Here is a 12,600-nt window from a genome sequence, read left to right as displayed (position 1 = left end):
AAAGCGCCTTCAGCTTCAGTGACAGTCCCCACTTCCAGCCTACAGAGCCGTGTTTATCCTGCTCTCCATGGTAAAAAACAGGAAAGGCCCAGGATTTCGTAACACCAAAAAAAGCCCCCAAACTTGGATAGAGCAGAAGGGTCTCACCTGAGGGAGCCGACTTGAAATGCTGTGACCAGGGTCAGTTTATGGTCACAGACTGGATCACCTGTAACCTGCCCTTACTCCCAGCTGTGGACACTGCCCGTGTATCTCTGAAGGCTGAATTCTCCATGCTACCCACCAGCTCCCAGACAGCAATAACTCTTACCACCAGCCTCCTCGCAGAGAGCACTCAGCGCGGCGGCAGCAGGGCTGCAATGCTGGGACCAGCGCTAGCACATCCCTGGGAGCCGGGTTTTCCCGACGAGCAGCTCTGGGGTGTCTCTGCCACTGGTTTCACAGGCAGCCCGTGGGCAACAGCGTGTGGAGTCTGGCAAAGAAATCATCCCCGGAGGGTATCTGGCAATGCAGTCTGACTGCACTCAGCTGGGGCAGGGGTTTAACAGACACCCACCTGGAAACAGTGAAGTTAATGACCAATCCCCAAATTACTGGAAGTGAAAGGTTAGCCCGCTGCCTGGAGGGCAGGGTGTCACGGCTTCCCTGAATTTATCTGAAGAGATTCAGAGAGGGAAAGTCTGCCACTTCCATCGATGAAATTTCACTGAAGTGGAATCCATCACCCCGGTAGGGAATGACATTTTAAACTGCTTTAACTCAATATCAATGTTCAAATTGATTAGCCGATTTCATCTCAATGGAAATTCTCACCTCATTACATTAGCGGCCCAACTTCAAATAATTTTTGAGTCAAATACTACTTAAACAGCATTTCAAAATGCTTTGCTAACAAAAGTAATCACTTAATTTCAAACAACTGTCTGCGTTTTATGCTAAATCGTCAATGGATTAAGTACATAACAGTTCTGGGAGCTGAGCCTGAAAGCTGAGACTACCCACTCTGTGGTTTCACAGAAGCACATTTTCTCTCTGACTTGATAAATGTCTTGCTCCTGGCTGAGCAGTGAACACAGACCAAAAAGGAGGCTGTGGACAGTATTTTCTAGCCTTCCAAACCCAGCATATTCCCTTATGCACAGGCTACTCACCTGGGTATTAAGACAGGCAGGTTTGATTTTTCTCAGAGGGGGACATGAGCTGAACCCAGGTCCTCCATTTCCAGTTATTCCTTGAACAGGTAGGGCAGTGGTTTCCAGCCAGGCTGTAAGCAAGCTTAAGAAAACTAGTAATGTTCAATGCTTCACCATCCAGTTCCCTCTGTATCTCTACTGGCTAGAAACCACTGTGGTAGGCAACAGCATAAAATTCCTGCTCACAGCACTGTCTCCACCAGCGGTGTTTTAGATGTTTTTAATTTAAAAAAAAAATATATATATAAGTCACTGCCTTGTCTGAGGTGCCGGATCCTGTCCGGCACGCTCTGAAAACACTGCTGCTCCCAGCCCCCTCCAGCACTCAAACCATGCTTAGAGAGCAGGGAGAGCTGTTCCCAGTACACAACCTGTCTTTAAAACATTATGATCGAAAGGAGCAGAAGATGCCTCCAGGGGTTAAGTGGCATCAGAATGGGTATTCTGAATAGGTATCACCAGTTTGTCTAAATCCTGCCTTAAACACCTAAAGACTTCACTGACCTCTGTGTTCCTGGTTGCATTCTCAGGGTAGTGCTGCTATATTGTACTCTGGTTGCTGCATCTCAGCGTAGTGCTGCTACACTGTACTCTGGTAGTTCTGTAGTGCTGTGAGGACTGATGCTGCACAATTCTTCTATCACTTAAAAGAAATAAGACTCCTTTGACTAAATAAGCTGTGATAGCAATACATTAACACTATGCACATTTTTACAGGAAATACAACTTACTAAAAATCTGCAAGTAATGCAAGTTATAATACCACCGCACTATCATTCACTATAGTCAAAACTAAAGGCTTTGAATTTTTAAGGTTTTTATTAGAGAAGTTGAAAGTTTCATCTCAGGACTGACAAGAACATAATTATCTCTTTTCATTTATTTTGTTTATAGGAATATGTAGAATTTGTTTGTACAAGCATATACAACAAAGTAATTGGTGCTTAGTACATTAAAATCAGGAATCTGATTTGTTCTAAACTACCAGTTTTCCATGCAGTCATCTTTGATTTGGCAGCATGGACAAATTCCAAGCGGAATGCTTACATGCATTGTTTTGCAATATAACTACAGCAAGCTCTCAAAACATGCAAATTATCACATTAGCAAATTGTTTTTATATCTAATGGACATAAAAAGGTTATTCCTGATATGAAATTCTGAAAATCTGCATAAATACTTCTGTGTAAAATTAAATTAGTTATGTACTTTTCTTTTACTACAAGTATCAAGAATGCCCACGTAATTAATATACACACATATATATAGAGACCTTGTTATGCTAAAAGTCTTTGTAATTAATCAAACAATATTCTGTGCCATACATTTATTCAGTATTTACCAGCTAGGAGAATGACTGTGGTCATATAGTAGGCATTACAGTCTTAGTAGCATTTGTATCACATGCAAACATACTCTTAGCATTTCTGTTTACTAATTTTATCACGTGGCGACAAGTATGTGATTTTCTACAATGTTGTGATTCTGAAGTGTATAAATACTTTTTACATTTTCACAGTTACAAACTTTTTGCCAAAAGCCATTTAAACAATCTTTAAGTTACAATGAACTGTTGTATCTGGGTTCTGCAGCAACAGGATCAAAATGCTATTTCTATACAAGCAATGTAGGATGTAAACTTTTCTTAAAGTGCCTAATATGTAAAACCTTAGAGCACTGATCAGTTTTGGCACAGATACACTGTATTTCCCTCACGCTAACCACTGCAGTAACTTTTACAGGATATCGGCTTCTTTCAGACATGATAGAGTTGATATGGCACTTGTGAATTACATCATTGGACTGCAGAAATACCCTGTCAAGTTACTGCTACAGCTGATGAAGCTGGCTGATGACTTTGTACATATTGTACTTCTGAATATACACAGTTAACTTTCAACTGCCTACTGCCTGAAAAATACTTTGATATATGATTTTAAATTGCCCCAACTCAACTCCTTACTATACTGATTATTACGGTGACTTAGCAGAAGATCCAGTTCACTGGGCTCAATGACATCAGGTACTGAGCATCTGATGAGTTGTTGCTTGTCAGCATCTGGCAGCATGAGGTTTCTACACAACATATCACACATGAGAACACAAATGGTAAATAACATGACTACAGTTTTGTTGCCATTTGAGATGATGTTAAAAATATCTGTTGTGTTTCAAGGCTCTGATTGTGTAATTCTGATGCAGGCAAGCTGCCTGTTGAGATACAGAAAGGAATACAGGACTGGGTTTAAAAAACTGTCTTCATCTTCTCATTAGTGTTTTTCTGAACAAAGGGGACTCTTATGGAAATCCAACAAAAGAAATTCAGTGCCCAGTGTTAAAAAAGAAATAATGCAAATCTTAAGACTTGGTGGTCCGTAGCTACACTTCTTATATTAAAAAAAAAAACACCCCCTGGCAAAACAAAACAAAACAAGCCCACACTTCAACCTCAGCAATGTTATTTTGAAATTTGTCTCATTTTAAGGATGCTGTGTTCTCCAACTTCAATTTGCTTGTTGAGGTTTTAGACCACTGTTGCTGGCCTGCGATCCATCTCTGCTTCCAGCTTCACCATCTGCTGCATCTCCTTTGCCTGCAATCCAAAATAACCGCATGAAGCATTGCATTAGACCTTTTGTTCAAAATAAAGCACATTTTATATGACAGTGTCTGAGTGAAACACAGGCAAAACACACTGAAGGTATATGTAATAACATTATGTTTACCCCCCCGAGTGTCATTCTGTTTTCAAAATCCGATGTAATTCTTATGTCTAAAAATTCTTGGGCAGTATTTTTTGATCCTATTCCAAGACTCATGGGTTAACTTTCTGAAGAAGTGTATGGTAAAATGCAGAAGCTCCTATTTGGGGGAAGAAAACTAGGCAGATACCAATCCGAGACTTTCTCCTGACACAAGATGTCTTTGGGAATGTATGCTTCACTGCTGTTGTGTGAGTACTGGAATGTGTTACTTCCTGAAACGTTTAGAGAGCTCATCTATGATCTGGACTAGTTTTATCATGAAGACAATGAATGACAAAAATATCTTCCTTGCAGTAAGCAAGATTTTAAAGTAATAATTTTTTAAAGAATAATTTTTTAAAAATAATCTCCATCAGACCTGGAGATCTTTATGATTACAGATGTGGTGTTTTTCACCTCAGGCTTAGACTACTGCTATATGCTCCATGGGATTACACACACTGAATCCACCTGAAGCTGTATCCAAATGCATTGTGCAAAATACAGCAATGAACATAAGCCTGACCTCGCTATGAACTCTGCTTGCCTCAGGCTCTGCAAGCAGAGTTAAAGTGATGTATATAAATGGTAACTGGCCTGGGAATCCCCTGCTTAGAGAACACTTCAAATTCCCTTCCTCTCCCTCTCTCTTAGAGGTGCGCGCACACACACACACACACTCCTCCTGTGGCTCAGTCACAGATGAGAAGTTGCACTTTGGTTTTGAACTCTGCAGTTTAAAGGAACTGGGAGTCAGCATCTCTTTATTTTCTCTGAGGTCTCTAAATCTGGGAAGGTATTTAAATCCATAACCCAAACGACTCTGAATAAGTTGACCCAGACGGGAAGCTAACCCATCTATCTTTACAATCAAGCTCCGGAGGATTAGGACAGGTTTAGGAACAGGCAAACCAGGATAGTACTGCCTTTGGTGTAACCGCTCTGTATCTGTTGTGCAGGGAAGAATGGTTACTGGACTTCATTTAACATGTTCCCCCCAAAGCTGTAAATGTTACTTAGACAAGGAACTTTGCTATGCAAACTCCTACTTAAGGAGTCACCTATGTGCATATGCAAAAATGGGCAGATGTAGGTCTAAAGTAATGAGATGCACAGCTATTCATTTTGCAAGGTAAATGTGGGTTTGTGCAGATGTGATATACATGCCTTCTTGAAAAATCTAGCAGCCCTGTACTTTCATAATCATCATCATCATCTTGGGGAAAAAAGTAATTATGATAATAGCAAAGCAACTGTCATAAATATGATTAAAAATTAATCAACGCTCTTCATTTAAATGAGTTAAAAGCTTGAAAGTAATGAAGAAATAATTTTAACATGAAAATATGGAAACATAATAAATAAATCAATATGTACAACCTCTTCTGAAATGTTGGCTGGATTTTGCCTGTGTGTGAAATGAAATTCCAGATAAAACAAAACCCTGTGGTTGTTTCTTAGTGACTCACACATTTCATGTTTTAGGCTTGCAACTTAACTACTGGCACAGCGTCCTACAAATATTCTGCATGCCAATGTACGGTGTACAGAATTGTTTCAGCACGAACTTGGCTTCAAAGAACACATTAGCATAGGACTAGGATACCCGTTTTTGCTCATCTGAGACTGGTTCAGACAGTGGATTCTGACGTGGACACACAAGCACAACACTCAAAGACAAGCCTCCTGGAAGGCAGTGTTGAAGCTAAAGTGAATTCATGAAGTGAGTGGCAGCTAATGGACTCTTGCTTTCAAGATGCTTGCTCTCTAGTGAGATCTAAGAACCACAGACAGTAAAAGAAGAATACAAATATTTTTTCCTAGCTTAATTAATGCTTCCCTCCCCCCCATTATATGTCTATAAATAAATATTGAAGCGGGTGCTGTCAGCCTCAGGGGTGCAAGATGTTATCAATTCAAGAAAGTCATTCAGATCAGGCAATACTGTACAACTGGATGTTCAAGCCTAATGCAACTATTTCCCTTGGTAAGACAGGGGTTAACAGAGATTTCTGGTGAGTGACGATTATTTAGGAAGCCACAGCAGCACAGCCACACAGTAAATGTAATTGCCGTACCTTGTAATGTGTTGGATTTTGAAGTGTATTTTAAAGTGCTGGAAGCCTCCCTTCTTTAGACACTAAAAAGCTATTTCTAGCTATCTATTCCGTATTTCGCTATTCTTAGCATGGAATTACTTATTTTGTTACCATACTAATATATGTGGATACCCTTTGTCTGACTATCAGCATTAGCAGTTAATCGTATGTATGCTAACACTAAAATAGTTTTCTTAGATCAATAGACACTTCTCACAGACACAGTTAAGAACTCTAAGCATATCTTTCAGTAACGACAGCTAATGTACAATACAAGTTAATCTCTAAATATTTCCTCTGCACATCACTGTTCATACGCATCTGAATTTGAGATGCTGAAGCACAAAATACTGTTAATATTGTGTCAGGCTCAAATATCTGTGTGCAAACAAGATTAACATTGTGTTCACTATGTCAATGGTACTTCCCAATGGTTGCATTTACGAGGAGGGCTCCAATGATAATGATTTAATTTAGAAGGAAAGCACACTGAAATAATAGCTCACTTATTATACATCCATCCTACCTTGTGTTTGAGACACTGCATGACAGGATTTCAAAAGCTGTTTGTACAAAAATAATAATGTCAAAATTGAGTAATACAACAAGAAGCAAATTAAATGAATGAAAACTGAAGTGAGATTGAAAAATTAATGCAAGAAAAACATACATAAACAAAAACAAATTTAAATTCATAACAGTTTGTACTGAAGGCAGTTTCCACCCAGAATTCTACTTTTCTAGATTGTATATTTGTATGAAAAAATTTCTTCTCTTGCTTAATCACATTTTGAAATTCTCATCAAATGAATACCACCTTTATCTTGATCCAACTAGCTTTCACACATCAATGTATACAACAATGAAACCAGACCCAGCTAGGGGGTTGCACTGGTGCACTTTTGGGGCTAAACCAAAGCAGTCAAAACAGCAGGTATGACAATACATGTTCTGATGGATCAAATTAGAGTGAATTAAATAGCTGTTAAGGGCTACCCCTGTGGTGGAGGCCACCACATGCCCACTCAAAAGTGCTAACCAGCATGTGAATGATCCTACTCCATTAAACCGATGGTTTAAGCTGATTTCATCTTTGCACTGAAGTGGGAGCACGAGCAACCTCGTGTAGACTGCTACCATCTCTCGGCAGTGGAAGCCGTAACCCCAGGTGAGGGAAGTATCCAATTGCTGAAAGAGGTGCCTCCTTTAAATTTGCACTTATTTCCCAGAAACCTCCATCCCTTATACGTAACATGTTTATCACATAGTGGTCAAAAGCACAACTATAATAATTTCCTCTTGTCCTTATGTTTTTAAAAAATGTATTCAAAGCCCTCTGAAGCCAACGGAAAGAAACCACTAATGACATCTATCTCTAGATCAAGCCCATCATTTTTTGTCAGCTAGCACAGTTACAGTGAGTTCTCCATCACGCTCTCTACAGTGGCACTACAGATCTGCTGCAACCCAGCTGCCTCCCCCGGGGTACCCGCCTCCCTTGCCTTTTGTTTATGTGCAGATACTGCTCAGAAGTAGGCTGACTGACAGGTCCATTCATGCTGGCATCTACAGAAACCCAGTGAGGAAACAGAACAGGAATTTTGGTTGTGGTCCAGAAGGGAGGTGGAGCAATAGGAACACAGAGCCATGGTGGCTGGGGCTTGGTGGTAGCCACTGCCTGTGACCCTACAAGCTGTCACCTCCCTAGAGGTTAACCAGGCTGCAGCTTTTGGGGCTGTAGGACTCTCTCCTGACAGTGGAAATGCTCGATCTGCACGTACTCTTTTCTTCCCTCCCCTTCTGCAAGATGGCTTTAGTTCACACTGTAATGCCTGCCAGAGTGTTCAAGTTCTGAACATTTAATAAACAAAGTATTAAGTACATAGCTCTTGAAAGTAATGGGTATTAAATGCACCCCTTTGCTCTCCACTCATTGAACTGCTGGGTATATTCCCCTTGCAGTTTACATTTGTGTAAGTGCACTACTGCAAGTCCATGCAATTATTACAGCTCTGCTGGCTCAACTCTTCGGCAAGGGAACTGCTCAGAACATACTGTTGCTTCTACCAGAAATAAGATTAGAATTTTCCTTTCCTTGCCAAGTAGTTTTTCAATTAAAAGAAAAAAAAAGCTTATAAACTAACAGAAAATAATAAGGTATTTTAATTAGGAAAGGGTGTACTAATACAGATAAAACTCCCCATGCTACTATAAATCTCTAGAATTCAGTTCAAACTTTCTCTTAAGAGTTCAGAGATGCTCTGTAAATGTTCCACTTCCATTTTTCAATCAGCACTAGAAATTAAGTTCCAAAATAAAGGACACATATTTGCTTGAGATACTTTTTGGAAATAATTAAAATGGATAGGCTGGGCCTTTTATGACTGTCATATCTAGCTAACAAGTATCAATGTGGCTGAACAGTTGAAAGGACAGACTCTGGCTACTCAGTCTAGCTTTCACATGTTTATCTGAAAAAAATCTGGTTCTGTATTGTTACTTAAGTCTCCTCACCTCTTCATTTTAACTCCCTGAGTAGGTGAGTGTCGACAAACAAGGTCATTTTCCCAAGTTTGGTAATGACTTACATTCAGAAGCGCACTACTCAGCCTGATTCTGGTTACTGTTTTCACTAGCTTGCTTTTCTTCTAAGCCTTTAAAATAAGATACCTGCTCATTCTGCTTCTCCAAGACTTCTAAATGCTCAAGTTGAACTTTTTTCAACTGATCCATTTCCTTTGACTGCTTCATTGCCAGCTGTAAGCAAGGGGAAATAATAGGGGGGAAATTAACACATTATTAACAAGCAAATTAAAAACTTACTTGAAACACACATATATGCACTGTCTTGCCCCATTTGGATGGCAAAAACTTCACAAGGCCTATTAAATCACCCAATCTTAAGAAAAGCTATTAATATAATATACGTATAGCACACATATTAGATATATTACAGAAAAGTAGCAAATACAGAACAATTAATAGGAATTTTGTTAATTTAAAATATCTTCCTCTTACATAGATGTTAGATCTTTTACACTACAAGTATGTGGAACAAAAAACAAAGACAAACATCTGTTTGTTTACTACAGCTGGATTCTCAACACAGATAAATAAAAATGAATATCCAGAAATAGTGTCCAGTGACTTTGTCAAGGTTATAGTTACCCTTTTTCTCTCTTCCAGGAACTTTTTTGTGTTGCTGCTGTTCAGTTCTCTGACTCGCCTAAAAAAATGCAAAATGTTGTCCATGAACACTCAATGAAAAAAAAGAAACCCCAAAGCTGCAATAGAGAGGATTACAAACTCATAAGGTATATTTAGGTTTCTGATTATCTGTACCACGTGGGACTAATGGCAAATTGTACTCTCCTCGCTATGCACCTTTATATTAAAAGGTTTCCAAATACATTGACAGTCTGGTTAAAGACTTGGGAAAAAAAAAAAAGACAAGACTGTTGTGAATGAAGTTTGCTTTTTCCATTACTTAAGAGTAGTGGACAGAACTTAAAAAAAAATTAATCTGTGCATCCTTTACTGCACTCTGCTGTTAATTCATTTTGATACATAAAAATGCTACATCTCTTAACAGTGGTGACAGAAATATCATCTGATGATCTTAAGTTACAGCTTACCAATGCTGTAAGGCTCTTAAAGCTGTTATTTAAGCAAAAAGTATACAATTAATATCTACATAAAATACCTAACTGCAAAGTGTCTCTTCCTAAGATTCCTGTCATGAAACATACCAAAAATAGTTCAAAGAGCCGAATCAGACTAATTGCAAAGCCTGAAAACCAGAACTACATTCAGCCTGCTTTCCAATCTGGGAATAGATTTATCTCAGTCATTAGTGGAGGTCTTACATTAACTAAGCACGCCATTACTAAGGGCTCTGACAACTCACCTCCCTGATGAGCCGGCAGTGTGTGACATTCAAGGGACTTAGATCAGTGGGTATGAGTTCAAGCCTTTTAACCAAAATAGCCTGGTGCCAAGGAGGGAATGTAAAAGAGGGAAGAAGGAGCCAGATAGCAGGCCCAAAGTGAAGAGCAAACCCTGAAGGTTTATGAGATGCCATCACATAGACTGCTTTTACCTATTTCTTTGGAAACTTTTAGGATAAATAGAAGAAGCTCAATATAGCTATAATGTAGATCAGTCCTCCAAAAAGTGCCAGTAGCTAGTACTGGCAAGTGTCTCTCCAAGTCTCTCAAGTCAGTTAAGACTGTCACCCGCAAATGTGCTGTGAATAACCCACTTTTGCAAGTGCAGCAGCTCCCTTTTTGCTGAGCCTGGATGCTGGCCAGGTCTCCAACGCCACCAGATAACAAGGAAGAGAGATGCAGGAGTGGAGTAGCAACACCGGTCCTGTTGTGGAGTACATCTCCTGCTTCTTCATTCCTATCTTCCATCACCCTCTCTGCTGACTATCATCAGTTTTAGCACTCCTTTCTTCTGTTCCACCTCTCCTCTGTGTTATCAGTAGATGAGGGAGAAAGCCTTTCACTGGCACCACCTCCTGTGTTTTTAGTGATGCTGCTTCTCCAGTTACTATAACTCTAACTAGAACCAAACCTCAGGTTCCCTTTTCAGCATAGCCCTCATTTAATTTAAAAATCAACAGCAAAACCAATATTATGCACTTTAAGTAAAATCATTAAAACCCTTACAGATGTGTTTTGATTTAATAGTGTCATTAGACCTACACCAGTCAGTCACAGCTGATGAGTATAAAGAACTTTTTTATATCCCCGATTAAGGCATTACATTTATTAAAAAAATAAATACAAGAAAAGCAACATTTTCCCCAAAATGGTAATCTAAAAATATATTCAGCACAATCATTAGACAATCTTTCCACGCATACAAGCATGGTTTTAATAGAATTAATCCATGAGTTCACCTGTCAGCCTTTGACAGCATTCTTCCCTTCTCAGGAAGCGAGATCTGATACTTACCTCTCTCTCTCAGCTTTATTCTTGATAGATTTGTCTTGGCTTATGGCTTTGCTGTTCTCCATAGATATTTTAGCCTGGTTGGCACGCATTTCCTTGCTTTCCCTAGGCAAAGCCAAACAAAGTCATTAATGCTTAAGATGCAATTGTTGTTGAGGATGGTTTCTTGACACTACTCTACACTGTGGTTAATTTTGTCCTTGAAGCATTGACAGAGAAGAACAAAACATACAAAAATTGTCTTCCTTTGGGTAGGCTTTACATGATTTGAGCAAACATTCAGAAATCTCCATTTGTTCAAGAGAATATAACCGGAAAGATCAGTTTAAAGCATTTTTATATTTCGAATGTTACGGAAGTGCGTAACTCTCCTTTCTCCTTAGTATATTAGAGTTGTCTGAGTATAAGCTACTATTAGCCATTTAGAAAACGCAATTTGTCTTTCAAAGCTGCCAGAAAATTTACAAAACCTGCACCGCACTCAGGACATGACTGCAATATGAACAGAAATAATATTTGCTAGCTGTGGTATGAGCTGACAGATTTCCTTTCAAGACCTCTACTTTGGGACTGGAGAGCGCCCTTTAGTTCAGACCATGGTCAAACTTGTGTTCGGTTTCTCCTTCTGGCTCAGTGAACCTTGTAGCCTTTTCTGTGAAACCAGATAGCTTTAACAGGAGGGTGGCAATCACCTTCCAGGGGTGATCTCCTGAGTCGTGTGGTTTGCCTTTGGAGATAGAAAACCTCTTCAGTGTTTCGGCCAGTGTAGTAGAAAACCAGAAAAATAAGTAAATAAATATCCTGCTGTTTTAAAAAGAAAAAAAAAAAAAGATCATGATTCTTTGTTGGGAGTAACAGCACAGATGCTGATCTTCAGAAACAGCTTATGAACTGTGAGTGAGCAGGCAGCTTTTCATCACTCTGAGTAAGCCAGCCAGGCTCCAAAGGGCTGTCCCTGAAGGCTAGCTCTTGCTCTCTGCCTGCTTGGCATTCCAGCACTTGCAGCTCTTCATCTTAAGTGCTTATTTAAGCAGGAATTATATACAGAAATTAGACAGCAAATAACGGATTGTAAAATCCCCAGTAGTGCATGAGCGTCTAAAAGTTACCCATCGCAAGCCAGGGCAGTGCCTTAGTCTCTTTTTCTGGACAGCAACTAGAGTGCTAAACAATTATCGTACTAATTAACCCCAAATTCTAAGTATTTTGTATGCACAGGAGTGTGGCACAGAACAGAGCGCTTAATGAAATGTTGTCGTTGAATCTTTTTTAGCTTGCTTTCATCTCTAAAAGACATTAATCATTAAGTAGCATGAGGACTTACAATTCTCCATAGTTTAAAATTTTTACAAAAGAAATGCAGTGCTTTTTTTTTTTTTCCTCCAAGAGTTCATAAGGTGAATCATTTCCTGAATACAGATTCAGAAGTGGTGGTATCACAGCAAAAATTAGATTGGGTTCTAAAAAAATCTTGCATTGGGAGTACATTTCATTCCAACAGTCCTTCCTCCAAATAAAAGCTTTTGTTTTCTATACTGAATTTGAAGTAATTTTCAAGCACGCTAAGTTAAGAGCAGTACTGAAATTATTTTTTTTATTACTGTGC

General features: G+C 39.2%; 1 protein-coding gene across 4 annotated transcripts in view; it reads right to left on the bottom strand.

Annotated features, from left to right (window-relative positions):
- Positions 1-1,993: 1,993 nt before the first annotated feature.
- Positions 1,994-12,600, bottom strand: part of PLCB4 (phospholipase C beta 4) — a 234,272-nt gene continuing 223,665 nt past the window's right edge. For all 4 annotated transcript variants that reach the window (XM_080407727.1, XM_080407726.1, XM_080407725.1 and 1 more), the window contains 5 exons: positions 10,998-11,099; positions 9,205-9,262; positions 8,707-8,793; positions 6,563-6,599; positions 1,994-3,786 (listed from right to left, as the gene is read on the bottom strand). In XM_080407727.1, the coding sequence (XP_080263853.1) occupies positions 3,698-3,786; positions 6,563-6,599; positions 8,707-8,793; positions 9,205-9,262; positions 10,998-11,099 (373 nt within the window). In that variant the 3' untranslated portion in view covers positions 1,994-3,697. The remainder of the gene's footprint in view (positions 3,787-6,562; positions 6,600-8,706; positions 8,794-9,204; positions 9,263-10,997; positions 11,100-12,600) is intronic.

Source organism: Falco punctatus (genome assembly GCF_963210335.1).
Source record: "Falco punctatus genome assembly, chromosome: 12".
NCBI lineage: Eukaryota > Metazoa > Chordata > Aves > Falconiformes > Falconidae > Falco > Falco punctatus.
Note: the sequence above shows the minus strand (reverse complement) of the source record. Positions and strands in the feature narration are given on the sequence as shown.